General features: G+C 40.2%; 1 protein-coding gene across 3 annotated transcripts in view; it reads right to left on the bottom strand.

The window, feature by feature from the left end:
- LOC140907610 (putative acyl-CoA dehydrogenase 6) overlaps positions 1-20,825 on the bottom strand; it is a 143,809-nt gene that overhangs the window by 70,330 nt on the left and 52,654 nt on the right. Inside the window, exons 3-4 of one of the 3 annotated variants that reach the window (XM_073333924.1) lie at positions 5,856-5,957; positions 3,014-3,167 (exon numbers count right to left, since the gene is read on the bottom strand). The exons of the other annotated variants lie outside the window; for them this stretch is intronic. Coding sequence (XP_073190025.1) covers positions 3,014-3,167; positions 5,856-5,903 — 202 coding nt within the window. The 5' untranslated portion in view covers positions 5,904-5,957. The remainder of the gene's footprint in view (positions 1-3,013; positions 3,168-5,855; positions 5,958-20,825) is intronic. 3 annotated transcript variants of the gene reach the window in all.

Below are 20,825 nucleotides of genomic sequence, written 5' to 3' on the forward strand. Positions count from 1 at the left end.
ATGGTTAAAATTCTGCCTTAGTTGTGGGAGCTGTGCAGTGTAGAGAGTGGAGTGGTGGCAGCCAACCATATGTTCCATGAGCTAGCTCAGGAGAAGTTACATAGATCCTAAGGCCAGACGGGAGCATTGTGATCACCTAGTCTGACCTCCTGGATGGCCAGGCCATAGAACTTTCCTATAATAATTCCTAGAACATCTCTTTTAGAAAAAACATTCCATCTTGATTTTAAAAAACTGTCAGTGATGGAAGGTTGCAGGGGGTGAGGAGGAAATGCAGAGTAAGACACCCTTTCCTAATCTTTAAGGGGAACATCTTAGTTCCATTTATGTCAGTGGGAATTTTGCTACACAATTCAACAAGAGCAGGACTTTGTCATCTGTCTCCCAAGCTCGGCAGGACTGCGGGCACTGGATCCTACACCTGTCACTGATGCAGGCTACAACACTGCCTACTCTTTGCCTCGAGTCAGTGTAATTGTACTGAGAGCAGGACTAGGTCCACATCTGAAGGATAGAAATAAAAAAGTTTGCTGGCAGACTGAGTTTTTTAAAAAGGCAACTGCTCAAAGCTGCTCAGAGGTTTGGAATCTTGGAATAAAAGCTGAAAATGAGTTAAGGAATGGAGTGCTGAGGAACTGGCAAAAGGCGGACAATAAATGCAGTTTATCATATGGTGCTTCTTTTTATCACACAACTCAATGTTATCATGGAGTAGATTTTCAAAAGCCAAAAATATGACAATTAGATGGCTAACTCCCATGAGTTAGGAACCTAAGTGCCATTTGATAGTAATAATAATTCCTAACTATTACATAGGACTTGTCATCAGTAGATCTCAAAGTGCTTTACAACGCAAGTTAGTATTATCATATTTTGCTATGGGGAAACTTGAGGTGCATGAATGTAAAGTGACTTGCCCCAAATCACACAGCAAGCCAATGGCCACACTGGGAATTGAATTCAGATCTCCTGAATCCTAGTCCAGTGCTCTTGTGCCTTTGAAAATTTCCCCTACATGGATATCATTCAAACAAAGGTGATGTTTGTATATGTACATAGATATTATATTATTAATTATATGTAATAATAATATATCTGAGTATTTGGGGCACTGCTTATAATATACATTATAGATGCTTGCCTATGATCTGTGCAAATTATCATCTGGAGAACAAACTTTACAAAAATCTCTTGTGCTTCAATATCTTCTGCAGAGAAGGTTAATAAACTGCTTAGTTTACTAAACATGAGCAATTGTTATACTCAGTATTAGGGAACATTAATTCAAATCCTGTTCAAAATGAATGTTGAATTGAGAGAGGAAAACTATGAAGGTGTAACCTTTTTAATTACATCTTAAAACAGTTGGCCTGTGCCTTTTTTTTTTTTTGCAAACGATGATGTCTGGATTCTGCTAATTTGTTCCAAATGCCACTTTGCTCATTTGACCATTAAAAATACTTTATGCTAAGCCTCAATATTCCAGCAATGGGAAAATGAATAAAACTCCTGTTGAAGAACGATTCCAGGTGCTGTACTGTGAACCAATAAGAATGCAGTTTAATGTTTGTTATGCTAAGATGATCCCACATTTCTGAAATTGACAAGTTCTTTGACTGGAAAAGGTCACAAGCAAGAAAAAGAAGAAAGTGTTTATTTTTTAAAATGTGTTCTTGGGGTTCCAAGCCTATTCATCTCTCTCTCTCTCGACCAACCATGGGAGTCATTTCACCATTGGGAAAAAGCAGCTCCCAAAGGCTATGCGGATCACAGAGCACAAATGGACAATCCTCATAATCAGGAATTACGGTTATGGAGCACGAGGTAAACATGAGGACTGGATTGGGACTCAAAAATCTGGGTTCAGTTTGTTGCTCTGCCAGACTGCCTGTGTAACCTTCAGCAAGCCACTTAATTTCTGTGCCTCAATTCCCCATTTACAAAAGGGGAACAATATTTCCTTTCCACAACCTTTGTTATCATGTCTGTGCAGACCATAAACTCTTCAGGCCAGAGGCTGTATGTTGTTATTTGTATGTACAGTGCCTAGCACAACACAATCCTATTTCTAGGTACTACTTGAAGACAAGTCATAATAACTCTCTCTACATAATTAGGAAACTAACTAGTCGTTTCCCTGGTACCCAAATTTAAATCTTGATTTCATATTATGTTTTCTAGGTGAAATTGTTCGTTTACCACCTTTTAAAAGTACATTTTAAGGGCATCATTAAACTAAATTTCAAACCACTTTCTGTAAACAGAGACAGTTTAAATGTCAAGTTATGTTAACTACGTCACCGTTGATTGTTTTAGCTGAGAAATCCAGCTATTTGAGATTGTGGGAAGAGTTTGGGGTTGTGAATTGTATTTGCGGAACTTGACCCTTGTCTAGAATGCCCTGTGATGACTAAAACGCAGTGATTCAAATGAAATCTTTATTTATTATTTGAGTGAGCTTGAATTTTAACTTTTGTTTCCTCTCTGTAACTATTAATATGCTTGAATAATTTAGTAATTAATATGTTCATTTCTAGTAATTAAACCATAGAGTTTTGTAGTTACTTTTAAAAAATAAGTCACTGATTATACTCAATATTAAATTAAAAGCAACATCAGTGTCAAAAATAAAGTCCTATAGAATAATCTGCCTTTGGAAGGTAATATTGTATAATTATTGCCATCTTCACATGAAGTCCTTTGTGTTCCAAAATATATACTCTATCCTCCTACATAGAGCAAGAGATTATAGAGTGTGTGGAGACATTTTCAGAACATGGACCTCTACTATTCATCATGGTATTTTAATAAAACATTAAAAATGAGTGAAAATTATTTTAAATTAGTATAGGATTTTTTCCTTAAGTGCTATTTGCTTTTCATTCAAAAGACTTTTAAGTTACTATTAGGACAGGATGAAGGGCCCTATTGTTCAGCTACTCCCTGTAGAAGTCTGCAAATTTTCATTCACAAAGTTTTCTATAGATTCCGTTGCAGGGGAGCTTGTCCTTACCCCTCATTGAAATAGGAGGAGGAGTGACCCTTGAAACAAATGATCTGCTGATATCCATGAGGCTCTCATTGGTCCTCCTAGTGCTAGTTACTTGGTATTCTGGTTTCTTTGTAGTCAGGCTGCCAGGGAGACCCTCACGCCAGCTGTCATTCGCCTAGAAGGATTCAAATCACAGAGTAGGACAGCAGAAAAACATTAACAGGCAAGTTTCTGGAAGACCACAATGCCATGTGAAGTGGCCATCCTCTCAATTCTCCATTCCTCCCAGCATTCACCCTGAACCTCCCAGAGCTCAGCATAAGCGGGAAACATGAGAGGTGGCAGTCCTGCCAGGCAAAATTTACAGAATGGTTTTTGTGTGACTACTTCCTTCTGGCTGCACGCTTTCAATGTATTTAGCTGCAGCAATCTCATTACACTGTAAAACCCATTAATGGTTATTGCAGTGTTAAACCTCAGCATTTTGATACCAATCTCATGTTCTAAGTTTTGAACTCTTCGGTTTATCAGTACTGACACTGGACACCAAGTTATTTTTCATTTTGAGGATTTTATCTTAATCTCTTTCCTTACGCCAGGACGAATTAAAAACTGTTAAAGCTTTAACAGGATCAAAGACTTGAAAAGATGTTGAAACTCTGTACTTTTATTTACAGTGTATTTCGGAAGCCTACTTAACTGCTTGAAAAATATCCAGTGAGAAAATCTGATTCATGCTGTTCCATTACGTGCCATACCCTTCCCATAAACAGCAGACTGATGAAATATTTTCCTCCACTTACTAAATGAGAGAATGGTACTGTACTATACAAAAATGTACAAAGATCCAGATTCTGATCTTAGTTATGCAAAGGTAACTCCAGATCAACTCCACTGATTTCAGTGGATTTACACCGGTGGGAATAAAACCAAAATTTGGCACACAGTCTTCAGCGTTTGTGTACACACACACACACACACACACACACAGAGTTAAAAAAAAGTTTAAAATATCCTGCAGAATCCACAATATCTTTTAAATATTTTGGTGGCCTGATGGTGACTTAACCCCCCACCTCAAAACGACGAATTATGATAATGGCATAGAAAAAGTTCAGATAGCCAAAAATTAAACCTCTGTCTTTCGTAGCTTAGACACCAGGAGAAAAGAAATTGGATTGTCTTCATCAGTAAATAAAAGTTTAATTTAATGTTAATTTGGAAAAGAAAATTGGGAGCTTGAATATAGTTATGATGTAAACTTGATGGAAAAAAAAGCAGATTATTTCCTGTGGAAATAATTCCTTCTTTACACAAGAAAGGTATTCCAGAAATTTATCTCATCCTCACTAAGAAACCACATCTTGCTCTGTGACAAACATTGAAGTTCTATGACTTCCACCCTCATTTCATCACAAAAGTAAAGAGAGAGGGATAGGTACAAGGGTTTTAACCGATTCCTGATGTAAGCAGGATCTGAGTGAGCTCCGCCTGACATCTCATGATGAGCTGGGGAAGAGGACTTCAGGAGCAACTCCTGTTTGCATGGACACACCCACTCTGCCTAAGCGAGCCACATGATGGAGCTGCTTTGCCCAAATGATCAATTTTGGCTGGTGTTGGGTTACAAATCTCTTCAGTATTGAGTGCAGGGGTTATGAAATGTTACCCTTATTGTATGAGAAAAGGGCAGCAGAACTGTACATAACCTTCCCTGATTGAGAGGGGTCACCCTAAACAGAACTTAATTCATTAGGTAGGGGATACCAAACCCCAGTGAAAGGAGAGAGGGTGGTGATCGGTGTTCCTACCTGAGTGGGTGGGCTCTTCCTAGGGATTCCTAGACACCATTTGACCCTCCCTTCTCCACTGTTTAAAGACAGAGCTGCTAAGAATCAACTAAAAGGCCTTATTTCACTCTGTCATTACTAGAGCTGAAATCAGTGATAACCACGTATTGAACCTTAGACCTAGTGTGGGACAGTGTTGCAGAGAAGGAGCCTGCACTAGCAGTGAGGTTCCCTGCTACCTGCTGAAATCGGTGACAGCTGAGGTAAGTGGTGGAATCTCAGAACATGACACTGTAGCAGAGAGAAAGTGGTAGCAGAGGCAGCAGCAGCCAATGGTAGCAGAATGAAGGACAGAGCAGCAGCCAATAGCAACAGAGTAAACGGTGGTGGCAGAGGGCAGAGTGAACGACAGCAACTGTAAGCCAGTTACAGAGGTGGTGCAGCAGTTGAAGCATTGCTCTATGCTTTCCTTCCCCCAGGGTGGAAGGCAAACTTGTGAACACAACTCTCGGTCTTCACTGACCAAGGACAGCAACTGTGAGTGCGATGCAGTGGAGGGAGAGGGGAGTGGAATGTTAAAGGAACATTTGTTTGTTGAACTTTCACACCACAAGGTCAGAAATTGAGGCAAAGGACACCACACAGCACACTCTGGCATGGGTGTTTGCTCCTGGTCATATGCTCTCAAATCGTGGTTGTGGTGTTTTCCCAAATTAATGCTGGATTCCTCTTCCCTTTTAATTAAAAATTTTCTTTGCTACACACAGACATAGTGTTGGTGAGAAGAAAAGTATTTCCACTTAGAGGTGCCCAGGTGGTGGTGTTAAATTTTCCTAGATTATGGGGTAGGGCCTCAAGCCGATTCTGTTTTGTATTGTTAAGAGGAAACCCTAGATACCGAACCCGGCCCTTGTTACTGCCAACTCCGCTGGCAGAAGGATTATGCTAAGGCTATACTGTGATTGGTTATGCAGTTTTGCACAAGTGGAGAATAGGCGGGCGGGGGGGGGGGGGGGGGGGGAGCTTCCTTTATTGGATTGATTTATTAGAGAAGGTAACAGGGTTGCACTCACCTCTCGCAGGTGCTCCCTGGCCGAGTGCGTGTGCCTGCACTCTCTCATGCTGTGGTGTGTCTTTGGTGACTCAGCTCTCTGGCCAAGTCACGCACAGACTCTCTGTGTGATGAAAACAAAGCAAAACCTCTTCTGGGATACAAATCCAAAGGGATCTCTCTCAGTGCCCCCTGTATTGTCTCCCACAAGTTGTCTCCGCTCCGGGATAGAACAGTGCCCCAGAGCTCCCTCCCTGGTGACAAAGTCTTCGCCCTCTTAAGGGCCTTTCTGGCCACCACTCTCCAGCTGGGCCGCTGCAGTTCAGTTCCCCCCTCTGGAGGTGCCTTAATGTCCAAGCCAGTGGTAACAGGGGTTGGGGTGGGCAACCCCACACACTAGTCCGGGTCCCAGCCCAGGGATACCATAGATAGCAGCCATCTGCTCTGTCCCTTTAACTATGTCACACAGCTTCTCTAATTTCCTGGGCCACTTCCCCACGGCCCCATGCCATCTTCACCCTTACCTCAGGGCCTTGTCTTAATGGAGTCCCAGCAGCCAGCCCAGAGCATCATCCACTCTCCTCCAGCTCTAGCAAGGAACTGCTTTCAGTCTTGCCCTGCAGCTCTTCCTATATTAGCCTGCTGAGACCTGATGGGTTGCTTCCCACACAGCCATTCTACACAGCTTGGAGGACCCTTCTACTGCCCTTTTCCAGGGCAGGGTGTGGCAGGGCCACAAGGCCTCCAGAAGGGGCCTCAGGGCCTAGTCCACCCCATCACAGAGAGTTACATTCCATCAGCCCAAGGATTTGGAGTTAAGAGAGTTCCACTCCAAAGCTAACAACGTATCACTATCACAAATACAGTTATTTAAAGGAGCCCTGCAGTTTTTGTGGAAGCTGGCTGGTTTATGATGGTTTAGATTTCTATTTCAAATTTAAAGGCAATTGATGGTCTAGAAATAAGAAAATATGGTGCCAGTCTGGCACCCTCAAAAAGATACATTGTTCAATTTAAAATTAATTCTACAAACATAAACCAGACTGCAAAGCAACCTGCAGCAATGCTGGAACTTCCCCTCTACCAGGGGACCCCCAGAGGGGACACCAGAGCCCATAAAGTGAGTGGCACTGGCTGGAAGGGAGCATGAGCAGGACAGCAGAGGATATACTTTCTTAGTGGAAATTAATTCTCTCCCCCCAGATGGACAGCTCCAATCACCCACAGAATGCAGCAGTATTACCCACCTTTCTCCCACCTTTTGGGGAGGGGGGGGTCAGCAGTGCAAGAAAATGCAATTCTGAATAGCCAGAATCTTGATTTTTAAGGTTAAGTCAGGTGTAAACACCTGGAATGTGAGAAATACGGGAAGCACTATTCTTCTTGTGAGGAAGGTCATCTGTAAATGGGTGACTTTTAACTATCTATTAGAAAATTCAGAGAAGCACTGAATAGATAAATGAGATGTTATTTTTAAACGATTCCCTGTTGTGCTGCAAAGCAGCCCTAGGCATAATGACACTGGCTTACTGCAGAGGTCATTCTACCTACATAGATCTGAAGAGAACATGGCTAAGCACAAGACAAAGGGGAAGCAGAATGAGTTTGAGGAGCTTTAGAGAAAGAGCCATGTTTAAACTATTAGCCAAATGTTACATCAGAGTTGTCCACAGGAAGCCTTTGGTTGTGCTAGAAAGAGCTCCAAGATTTGCCTCAAGAAACAGGGAAAGAAAAACATTAGCTAACACTTCTTTGTGCCAGTTTACATAGTGCTTCTCTCCCTATTGAGACTATTTACAGGAAATATATATTGGAAAATAAAAGTAGACTAGGGCTTGGTCTACAGTAGCAATCTAGTTATGCCGACCTAATTCCCAGTATCTCAATGGGAGAGCTCCTCCCATCAACATAGCTACCGTAGGCATAGATAGCATCTTCACTGAAGCGCTACAGTGGCATAGCAGTGCTGCTGCAGCCTTTTAAGTGTAGACAAGCCCTAAGAAAAGTTACAGTATTCCTCCCCTTGGGTCTATTTTCGATTCATTTTTCTACTAAAAAATAAAAAAAAATTGTCAATTTCTCAGGTAGAACAGTTAAAAAAAAATCCAAAATCCAAGTTCTATTAAAATCAAAGATAATGTTAGCATTCACTCCACTGACCCCAGGATTTGACCCTAACTTCTCAGAGCTATTAGGATAGAAACAGAGGAAGCAGAATCCCCCTATTAGCATTCTAAAGGGGGGAATTGCTTTATCTACCTTCCAAAATAGAAAATCCCTGATTAGATTACGGAAAGACTCCAAAATAAAGAAAGAACAAATAAGAAAGTCATCGTGTGTATATCCAATTTAAATTTTAATAAGCTTTTCCCATAAAGAGAAGGGAAGTAAATCCTTCTGTCTAAATCTGTCTCAAATCATTGAAAATTTCACTTTGAACAACAATGATTTTATAGCAAGTAGGTAGTAAGAAAAGGGAACATGTTTCAAAAGCATTAAGTTTCAGGCATGCCAGATATATATTACTATGAAAATTGCCAGTTCTGGTTTTGTTTTGTTTTTGGTTTCTAAAATGAAGAGTCCAAATTTCCTCTACGTTTTTCCACAGAATACCAGTCAGAAGAAACAAAATACAGGGAGAGTGTACTTACTGGGTGTGTGCTTTGTGAACTGTAATTTTATTGATAATACATAAATAATTTTGACTTCAAAGAGATATATTTAAAAAACAAGTAGAAATATTCCTCCATTGTCAGATGAACAACAAGTGGCCAACACCAATGCCAAAAAACAGAATTGGGTAAGAAAACAGTGTAGCGACTCAGCTGGAAAATTATAGTAGAAAGCTATGTCTGAAGAATGTTAGTAATATTAGGAAGGAGAAGCCAACCTATGCTGACATTGGTAGTCTGTTAAAAGTGGTTCAATAATAAATAATTATTTAAATACATCATCAAGAAGGAGGGTTTTCCTGTGGCTTGAGTGCAAAGTCAGAGATATACTTCAAAAGCTTCCTCTCAGAGGGTGGAGAAATAGACTGAAATATTGAAGACATCGGAGATATTTTGGAAACACTTGAACTTTGAACCTTTGTCCCTACTGAATCAGGACACCCTGCAAACCCTCCTCTCCTAGAAGAAGTTATACAGAAGGTAGGTTGTGCTTTCACAATAAGTCAGGAAGAAGGGGAGATGAAATGAAATCTCTTCTACACAAATAATGAGAGTACCAAAAGTTAAGGAATTACCTTATTGGATCCGACCAGTGGTACATCTGAATCCAGTACCCTGACTCTGACATGGCCAATACAGATACTGAAGAGGAAGGTACAAGAAACCCCCTAATGAACAATTACAGACCTTCTCATAGTGTAAGTATGTTCCTAACCCTCAGTTTATGACCTGACATGTGAAGAATTATATCATTCATATATATATAAACTGCTCTAATGTAACTGTGGATGTTCCTCTTACCCATATAAACATCTAATCCTTTGGGGAACCTTACTAATTCTTGGCCTCAGTGATGTGTTATGGCAGTGAGTTCCATAGGTTAATCTGTGTGGCATTAAAAATAGGGCTGTCAAGTTACTAAAAAAAAACCAATCATGATTTATCATGAGATTTAAAAAATTGCAATTAATCATAGTTTTAGTCTCACTATTAATAATAGAATAACATTTATTTAAATATTTTGGATGTTTTCTGCATTTAATAGGACTGGACCCAGGACTGATCCCTGAAGGAACTCTTTAGATATGTCCTCCCAATTTGACACCAAATCACTGATAACTGCTCTTTGAGCATGTCTTTTTTTCAGCCTGTTTAATTGAATCAAGACCATATTTCCTTAGTTTGCTTATAAGAACATCATGTGGGATTATGTTAAATGCCTTTCTAAAATCAAGATATAATATATCTACCGGCATCACTGCCCATCGCTTAGGCCAGTAACCCTGTCAAAGAAGGAAATTATATTTATTTGGCATGATTTGTTCTTGACAATCCATGTTAGCTATTACTTATTACTCTATTATCTTTTAGGTTCTTACAAACTGATTGTTTGTCCTCCGGGACCTCACCCATCCTCCATGGATTCTCCAAGATAATCACTAATGATTCCAAGATTACTTAAGACTTTCATGGCTTCAATACACCTAATTTATCTAAATATTCATTAACCTGTTCTTTCCCTAGTCAGCTCGTGATCCTTCCCCTTGTTGTTAATATTAACTGTATTAAGTTTCTGGTCACCATTAACCTTTTTAGCGAAGACTGAAGCAGAATAGGGTTGGAGCACCTCAGCCTTCTTGACGTCATCTCTTATTAGCTTTCCTTCACCCACCAAATAGGGGGCCTACCCTTTCCTTCATCTTTCTCTTGCTCATATTGTATTGATGAAGCCTCTTCTTTTGCCTTTTATATCCCTTGCTAGATGTAACTTATTTTGTGCCTTAGCCTTTCTGAATTTGTCCCTTCATTCTTGCGCTGTTCTTTTGTACTCATCCTTAGCAATATGTCCATGTTTCCTCTTTTTGTAGGATTCCTTTTTGATTTCCAGGTCATTAAAGAGCACCTGAAGATCTATGGCTTCTCCCCACCACTTCATTTCCTGAAGTATGCACATTTTATTCATAATTTCACTTTACAGTGCACTCCACCCAATTAACTCAAAGTAGAGAAACAAAGCCATGATTTGTACTTGTGGCACTTACTCTGGTTTCAAGCAGGGCTTAGCTCTATTGGTCCAAATCACAACTTTCTTGATTATGTCTGGGGTTTGCACCACTCAGGTTACATCAGTAGCTGGCCACTGATTGCTACAATTGGGGCACATTTCCAGTGTAGACAAGGCCATGGAAAGATTAAGTGACTTGCCCATGGGAAATCAGTGAAAGAGCAGGGAGCAGAAGAATCAAGATCTTCCAACATTCAGTCCTATGTTTTAGTAACAAGACTAGTCCCTCTCCTCCTTAATACCCAAGCACATACATATATATACTTGCCAGAGATAGAGAAAATGCAGATCTCAACAAAACAAAACAAAAATTCATGGTATAGGCATTCTGGCACAGACAGGACTAAGAGAACCTCATCACAGGTCACATCAATGACTTTTGGTGACAAAGTTTTAAGTTGCAAAATCAGTGGAGTATCAAGCTGCCATTAGCTAACCTGCCTCCCCAAAAAGGTTTTTCTGTAACATTACAGTTATAGAAAAGCTGCTATATATTGCCCAAAACATATTCTTCTCTCCAGAAAAGGAAATGTCCTATACTAATGACTCACTCTCCTCTTTCTTTTCGAGTACATGTATGTTTGTGGGTTGGTTTCATTTGTAGCAATGACCAGAATATAAAGTATTTATGAGATATTATAATAGGAACTTTTTTAGTACAAGAGGTGAGGTTTGGGTTCCTTAGATATATGTTAGCTGGCATGTTAGAGACAAATAAGGAGCAGTACTTGAAAATTAAAACAAATGGCAAAAATTGCAGATAACGAATGACTAGATTTTCCCTGAAAAGCCAACCCACTGGCAGAGCTAGTGCTTTTCTTCTCTCCAGCTTCTTACCAGCAAATGTCTCAACTACAGAGTTAAAGAAACTGCCAAGGAAAGCAGAAAAAATAGCAAAATAACAGCTTTTTCAGAACACCAGCTCTCAGGAAAAAGCAGAATTCCAGGAATAAAATTTTTATTTTATCTGGCCAGGATTATGAGCTTTTGTGATTTTACTATTTTACTTGGATGCACTACTCGTTTGATTAAGAATTACACAAAGAAAGGAGGCCATGTGAACACACATGGGAAAGAACAGCGGATGAAGCAAGACTGAGGGCGACCCAAATGTACACCAACTTTTGTTTTTCAATAAAATGAAACTAAAAGCTGACAGTGTAGATTTGATCACAAAGTAGATTTGGAAAGAACAAAATACAGGTACTAGATTTCAGAGTACGATAGTTTTGTTTTCCTTTACCACACAATCCCAAGCACTTGGACAACAAGTCTAATATTTCTATGTTACAGCCATCCCTTGAGAATGCTGCATGTATAGTTCTAGCAACTGCTCCCAGCGTATTATAAAAATTAATTTAAACAAAGTAGTAAAGAAATATATGTCGAAAAAATGTGGGGTGGAAAATATATGCAGTAGTTGCAAAGAACGACTATACATATTATTATTGTTACTTAATAGCTAAAGTTTTATCTCAGACCTCTCTTTTCATTATATTTATATATTCCTGTTACTGGCAATCAACGACTGCTGCATCCATCTGAATATCAGAAAGTAGGGCAAGCCCTAATCTTTAGGCAGACCTTGTCTGCCTACTGGGGCAAGAAAGGAGGCAGAAGAAAAATGAACAAACCAGGAAAGCAGTATAAAGCAAATTACTGCTTCCTCCCACTGCCTCCTCTTGGGACCAATTGCACCTATTTCTTCCTTTTCCCTCTCCTTGTTGCCCCAAGAAAACCAAGACACTCCTTCTTCCAAGTCCACTACTAGCAGCAGCAGCTCCGGAAGAGCCTGAGTAGCTAATCAGACCTCACAGAACTCAGCTCATATTCCCTGATGTATGTTGACACTACAGCAAACTGAGCCCTAACCAGCCCACTGAACCTGGAGGCCCAGCTCAATGCTACTCCCTATTAGAAAGGCTTGTGTTGTTTCTTACTGCCTTGCTGCTATTTCATTTTCCAAACATAGTTTTTGTATCCTACTGTGTGCATGGTTTTCTCTGGAATTATATTGGTACATGATTTAAATTGCCTTGAAATTTCATATTATGCACTCTCTATAAAGAACAGATTTGCATAATTCTTTTAAAATATACAAGAGAAAAAAATTCAAGGCCCCCAAAATTAAATTGTTGGCATGATGATGAATATCCTTTGGATAGAGTATCTTTTAAACAGACTCAGCTGAAAAGCATCCAGTAGCTCAGCAGCAGATCACCACAATTCTGAAAAACAATGTTGAAACACACATTCTGCACAAAATACTTCCTGTTGCCTTTATCTAAAATGCTGTGAAAAACAACAACCAGCTTCACTGTATCCTGTCCCTGTACTGTTTTGTACTGGATTCTTATTTGCAGGAAATAACATTTGCTATTTCTGTTTTTGCAACAGGTTATTAGTGAAAGTTGGAAAAGCAGCTCCTAGAAGTGTACCTAACTAGCATCAAATGGTAATTAATTTATGCCACAATATCCCAATAAACCAATGCAACAAATACCTGTTCTGTACATTCTTTTTTGCATGAGTAATTCTTACTCATGTAAGCAGTCAATAAGACTATTCAACTGAATAATGGCTACTCGACTCCATATTAACTTCAAGTGGCACATATAACACAGCAAGATTTGGCCAGGACATGGAACAGAAACCTTCTTGGTCATACTGATGGACAACTGTCTCATGGCAAAAGAGAGAGTAAGACAATGACACTGATACTACTCAACCTACCAGCTGCTTTTGATCACAAAGTACTGTTGACTCATTTATGTATCTAGGCAGAAGTCAGTGGAATTTCATTAAGCTGGCTTCTGTCATTCCTTCCCAACAGATCTCAGAATCTTGATGGGCAGATACTTCTTCTTCCTGAGAACACTGACATGTGGAGCCCATAACTACTTTTGTGTAAAGCCTACATGCAACCATTAGGAACAGTGTGCCGGTAACACAGATCTACACATTCTTTTCATTCAGGGAAGGCAAACTGTCCCACAGATAACAATATCTTGGGGGAAATACAATTTACACGAAGCCCAGATGGCTTAAACTAAATCCAGAGAAAATGAGATCACTATAGTCAAAAGAAGTAAGCACCCTCAACTGAAGCCAAATGTGCTCTAGCAGTTAAGATTTTATGCAGTCTCAGTCATGCTGGAAACTCTGCTGACCATGGAGAATCAAACAACAACAGTTCACAAAGGGCACACCTTCTTCCATCTTTGACCAAAGTAAAGACTCCGCCCCCCTCCTCTGAGAGGAGGACTGGCCAGAGTAGTATGTGTATTCACTACTTTCAGGCTAAACTACTGTAGTGCTCTCCAAGTTTGGACAAGAATTTCACACAGAAGCCACAGAGGGGTTGGTACCCATCTGCCAAAGGGAACAAGCTGAAGAGAGGATATTATACCAGTGTTCCCCAATCTATGCTAGATCTCCTAGTGCTACTGATTCCAATTCCAGGTCCTGAGCTCTGATACACAAAACAACCAGAGGAATATATATCCATGTCACTTAAAGCATGCATATCCTTAAAGCAGAAATCCACCGCAGCAGTTTCAATCATTCAGCACTACACACTGCTAGATACTGAAGTCACAATGGAACAGCAGAAAGAGCCTTTGCAACAGCAGACTCAAAACTCTGAAACAGCTCCCCTGCACCCAATGACTGTTATATCTCAATAAAGGACTCAGATGTCTATTAGTCTCACAAAAGGTCCTTAAAATGAGAAATCCAATTACCTGTGCAGATTGTGAAATAATCAACAGAAAAATGGGGATAGGAACTTGGGTAGTACTTAAAATGAAACAACTGGACATGGATATAAAACAACTCCTTCTTTTAGCTACAGAGTAGTTACCATTTAAAAATTTCCCCCAGATTTACCACACAGTGGTATCTGAGCTATAACAACATTTCCCTAACTTTACAGTAGAGATATAGTATTCAGGGAACCAGCTGCCCAGGGCAGCAATGCAAACTTATTCTTGGAGCCTTGGGCCCTTCCTCAAGTCCAAGCCTGGGTCAATTTCCATATTCCTATTGTAAATCTATAGATCTCTTACAGAAAGTCAGCTATAACTAGAATGGGACCAGTGGAGTTGCAGAGGTGTAACAGAGGGAAGAATTTGTTCTCCCACCAATAAACCAGCTCAAACGTGTTGTACTGATCAAATGAGGCTGTTATGCATCTTCTGTTGGCAACAGCTAACTAGTGTAACTATTTTCAATTATGTTTAATACAATCAAAGATAGAGGGCCAGAAAACAAACATGCTTTAATGTAATAAGGTGTTTTATACACTAAATATGTCATTTTTTGCTTAACATTAACAACAGCCCCGATAAATTCCAACTTTATGCTTTAAAAAAAAAAGAGAGAGAGAAAAAAGCATCTGATGAATGGGAAAGGTCAAAAATCAGTAAGGAAAGGAACCTGATTTTCCAACATCTTAGAGTTTTGTAAAACAACGAAAAGTTAAAATAACCTTAAACTCTGAACTTACCTAATAGAGTCCTCTGAATCATAAACTTTCCTATAGGCATGGAAGTATCATACTAAGTGTAATGATTAGAAGACTACTAGTGAAACTGCCCTGACCATTTTGATAGAAAAAATATAATTTGTACAATACTGCAGCTGAATTTAATACTATAATATAAAAAATGAACAGGAACATCAATTTTGCTTTGAACTTTTATAGTGTTTAATACAAAATATGACTCATATCTCTAATATTTATTGTAGCTGAGCAAGAATTATACAATTAATAAAAGACTTAATACAAACCTATATACAAAGTAATAGACACTAATATTTATCTTCAATATATCATACTCATTTCCTTTGAATCACAATCAAGTCTTTCTTCACATCAAAAAAGGGGCGGAAATCCTCACACTCATATTCATCATTTACTGACTGACTGTGAAGAAGAAATATTGCAATAATCCTAAAGAGGACATACTGCCAGACCATTCAACTGAAACTGTAGTCTTCTGCTTTCCCTTGAGGAATTATGCAGCATTCTCAAACCTTCAGTGGATTAATTAGGCAAAAATTTATAAAGCACTTTCAAAGTGAGAACTGTTAAGGACTAACAAACTTAAGTTAACACCGATCACCATCAGCCTCTCTGTCTTAACTGTCTCCAGAAGGTTCCTGATTGTTCTGGAACCTTCCCCATTACCTTACCCAGGGAAATGGGACCTACTCAACCTGGGGCTAATATATCTGCCTTCTATTACTCTCCTATAGCCATCTGGCCTGACCCTGACACAGTATGCAGAGTTATTTGTTTGTGTGTATGCATGTGAAACACAATAACAATTTAAACTCCTATTTTAATAGTCTTAAACATTAAGGGTGAAGCTGCACTGAAGTCCAAGACAAAACCCTTATTGACTTCTACAGGGACAAAATTTTATCTTAAACTGGAAGTAACTAAGCCTTCAAGAGATCTCAAATTCTCCTTCTTCTTGGAATGGTAATCTTATTTTTTTCTGAAATGTTTTTGAAAGATTATTTTTGTCCTTTTCGTTCTCCAGGAAGAATCTGAGTGTCTTAGTCTTCTAACTGAAGCCTGGCCTACCTTAGAAAAATAGTTTGGTTTAATTACATCAGTAAGGGGTATGAAAAATTTATACTCTGAAAGGCATAGTTAAGCTAACCTACGTCCCCATGTAGACAGCGCTATGTTGACGGAAGAATTCTTCCATCAACCTAGCTACTGCTTCTTCGGGAGCTGGATTACCTATGTCAATGGGAGAATCCCTCCTGTCGGCATAGGTAACATCTATACTGAAGTACTGCAGCAACACAGCTATGCTGCTGTAGTTTTTTAAGTGTAGACAAGCCCCGAGATTGAAGGAAACTAGTGATCCCTGAATTAAAGGGATGTAATACCTGAAACTGACCGACTGTCCAAGTGACAGCTCTGCCATTTAGGGTACGCCCACACTGCAGCTGGGAGAGAGCTTCCCAGCTCAGGTAAACAGAAACGCACTAGCTCTGTTCAAGCTAGTGTATTAAAAATAGCAGTGTGACTGGGGGTAGCATGGCAGGGGTGGCAGACTGGGCGAGTCGCCTAAGTACACACCCACCCAGACCTCCTGGAACTGTGCTTGGGGGTTGGCCCAAGCTGTCATCAGTGCTACCCCCCCCCCGTCACACTGCTATTTTTAGCATGCTAGTTCAAGCAGAGCTAATACATGTCTGTCTACCTGAGTTAGGAAGTTCGTTCCCAGCAGCAGTGTACATGGACTTTAGTGTATAGATGAACATTAAAAAATTCTGTTCTTTCAACAGGTTTCAGAGTAGTAGCCGTGTTAGTCTGTATTCACAAAAAGAAAAGGAGTAATTGTGGCACCTTAGAGACTAACCAATTTATTTGAGCATAAGCTTTCGTGAGCTACAGCTCACTTCATCGGATGCATTCAGTGGAAAATACAGTGAGGAGATTTATATACACACAGAACATGAAAAAATGGGTGTTATCATACACACTGTAAGGAGAGCAATCACTTAAGATGAGCTATTACCAGCAGGAGAGCGGGGTGGGGGGGGGGGGGATGGGAAGAAAACCTTTTGTAGTGATAATCAAGGTGGGCCATTTCCAGCAGTTAACATGAACGTCTGAGGAATAGGGGTGGGGGAGAATAAACATGGGGAAATAGTTTTACTTTGTGTAATGACTCATCCACTCCCAGTCTCTATTCAAGCCTGAGTTAATTGTATCCAGTTTGCAAATTAATTCCAATTCAGCAGTCTCTCGTTGGAGTCTGTTTTTGAAGTCTTTTTGTTGTAATATTGCGACTTTTAGCTCAGAGATCGAGTGACCAGAGAGATTGAAGTGTTCTCCGACTGGTTTATGAATGTTATAATTCTTGACATCTGATTTCTGTCCATTTATTCTTTTACGTAGAGACTGTCCAGTTTGACCAATGTACATGGCAGAGGGGCATTGCTGGCACATGATGGCATATATCACATTGGTAGATATGCAGGTGAACAAGCCTCTGATAGTGTAGCTGATGTGATTAGGCCCTATGATGGTGTCCCCTGAATAGATATGTGGGCACAGTTGTCAACAGGCTTTGCTGCAAGGATAGGTTCCTGGGTTAGTGGTTCTGTTGTGTGGTATGTGGTTGTTGGTGAGTATTTGCTTCAGGTTGCGGGGCTGTCTGTAGGCAAGAACTGGCCTCTCTCCCAAGATTTGTAAGAGTGATGGGTCGTCCACCAGGATAGGTTGTAGATCCTTCATGATGAGTTGGAGAGGTTTTAGTTGGGGGCTGAAGGTGACGGCTAGTGGTGTTCTGTTATTTTCTTTGTTGGGCCTGTCCTGTGGTAGGTGACTTCTGGGAACCCTTCTGGCTCTGACAATCTGTTTCTTCACTTCAGCAGGTGAGTACTGTAGTTGTAAGGATGCTTGATAGAGATCTTGTAGGTGTTTGTCTCTGTCTGAGGGGATGGAGCAAATGTGGTTGTATTGTAGAGCTTGGCTGTAGACAATGGATCATGTGGTGTGGTCTGGGTGAAAGCTGGAGGCATGTAGGTAGGAATAGCGGTCAGTAGGTTTCCGGTATATGGTGGTGTTTATGTGACCATCGCTTATTAGCACCATAGTGTCCAGGAAGTGGATCTGTTGTGTGGACTGGTCCAAGCTGAGGTTGATGGTGGGATGGAAATTGTTGAAATCACGGTGGAATTCCTCAAGGGCTTCTTTTCCAAAGGGTCCAGATGATGAAGATGTCATCAATATAGCGCAAGTAGAGTAGGGGCATTAGGGGACGAGAGCTGAGGAAGCGTTGTTCTAAGTCAGCCATAAAAACGTTGGCATACCCATAGCAGTGCCGCTGGTTTGAAGGTATACATTGTCCCCAAATATGAAATAGTTATGGGTGAGGACAAAGTCACGAAGTTCAGCCACCAGGTTTGCCATGACATTATCGGGGATACTGTTCCTGACGGCTTGTAGTCCATCTTTGTGTGGAATGTTGGTGTAGAGGGCTTCTACATCCATAGTGGCCAGGATGGTGTTTTCAGGAAGATCACCGATGGACTTCCTCAGGAAGTCAGTGGTGTCTTGAAGATAGCTGGGAGTGCTGGTAGCGTAGGGCCTGAGAAGGGAGTCCACATAGCCAGACAATCCTGTTGTCAGGGTGCCAATGCCTGAGATGATGGGGCGTCCAGGATTTCCAGGTTTATGGATCTTGGGTAGCAGATAGAATACCCCAAGTCAGGGTTCCAGGGGTGTGTCTGTGCGGATTTGTTCTTGTGCTTTTTCAGGGAGTTTCTTGAGCAAATGCTGTAGTTTCTTTTGGTAACCCTCAGTGGGATCAGAGGGTAATGGCTTTAGTAAGTGGTGTTGGAGAGCTGCCAAGCAGCCTCTTGTTCATATTCCGACCTATTAAAGATGACGACAGCACCTCCTTTATCAGCCTTTTTGATTATGATAACCCACCCAGCAATATTGTTAATCTATCCAACCATACCCTTAGCCCAGCAGAAGAATCTGTCCTATCCCGGGGCCTCTCCTTCTGCCCCTCCTCCCCCACGAACACGATACAGTTCTGTGGTGACCTAGAATCCTATTTTCAACGTCTCCGACTCAAGGAATATTTCCAACACACCTCTGAACAACATACTAATCCACAGAGACCTTCCTACCAACACTACAAAAAGAAGGATTCTAGGTGGACTCCTCCTGAAGGTTGAAACAACAGACTGGATTTCTACATAGAGTGCTTCCGGCAACGTTCACGGGCTGAAATTGTGGAAAAGCAACATCACTTGCGCCATAACCTCAGCCGTGCAGAACACAATGCCATCCACAGCCTCAAAAACAACTCTGACATCATAATCAAAAAGGCTGCTGGTAACAGCTCATCTTAAGTGATCACTCTCCTTACAGTGTGTATAACACCCATTTTTTCATGTTCTGTGTGTAAATAAATCTCCTCAATGTATTTTCCACTGAATGCATCTGATGAAGTGAGCTGTAGCTCATGAAAGCTTATGCTCAAATAAATTGGTTAGTCTCTAAGGTGCCACAAGTACTCCTGTTCTTTCAACAATCTGTCATTATTGATGATAATGTCAATTCTCAAGCCTTACATAATCCTGGAAAAATATATTTATTTTATCATTTCAGCTGTTCAGTTTCAAGAGGGGGGAGAGACTTTTTTCTGTTTGTTTTGTTCCTAACCTCCACCCCTTAATGTTCTGAGGACATAATACTTAGATGTACTCATTCATTTTCTTGAATGGGTATCTGATTTTTAGTCAGGCTGGCCTCGAAGCCTTTACCCCAAAGCTGAATCAAACTCAAACCAAACGTTTCTTTTTAAAATCTATTATTTACTTGAATGGTGTTGGTAGGTTCAGAAAAAAAATCATACATTACACAAAGTCAGAGATATAAGCCACATTTCATCCAGCTACTAAACTCACCAAACTTCAGATGAGTTCACATCTAAGGCTTTTGAATTAGGCCCATCTCTAAGCAACATATCACAAAGATAATACTGCATGCCTTGAGTGTTTCCTTCATTACTATCTCTTTTTGTCTCCACTGATTTGAATAGTTAACTTCTCCAGTCCCACAGTTTTTCCAGCTGCTGTGGTCCCTGTTCTATTACTAAAGCTGACCTCATGTCTTGCACCTTGAAATATTTGTACATGTAGAAAAAGTAGAACCTGTAATACAATAGATACAGGACTGGCCTGGAAGTCAGGAGACATGGGATCTATTTCTGTCTCTCACTCTAAACATCTATCTGACATTGGGCAAGTCACTGCACCTCTTTCAGCCACTGTTTCCCCACCCTGTCTTGACTAGTCTTGTCTGTCTTGACTAGTTAGACTGTAAGCTCTTTGGAACAGGACTGTATCTGCATATGTGTTTATACAGTGTCTAGCACAATGGGGCACCAATCTAGGTTGAGACACTACTGTAATACAAATAATAATTAGGGCTGTCGATTAATCGCAGTTAACTCATGCAATTAACTCAAAAAATTAATTGCAATTTATCACAGTTTTAATCGCATTGTTAAACAATAGAATACCAATTTAAATTTATTAAATATTTTCTGGTTTTCAACATTTTCATATATATTGTATTCTGTGTTGTAACTGAAATCAGTGTATATAATTTTTACAAATATTTGCACTGTAAAAATGATAAAGAAATAGTGTTTTTCAAATCACCTCGTACAAGTACTGTAGTGCAATCTCTTTGTCATGAAAGTAC

Source organism: Lepidochelys kempii, chromosome 2, assembly GCF_965140285.1.
Source record: "Lepidochelys kempii isolate rLepKem1 chromosome 2, rLepKem1.hap1, whole genome shotgun sequence".
In the NCBI taxonomy this organism is placed as follows: Eukaryota; Metazoa; Chordata; order Testudines; family Cheloniidae; genus Lepidochelys; species Lepidochelys kempii.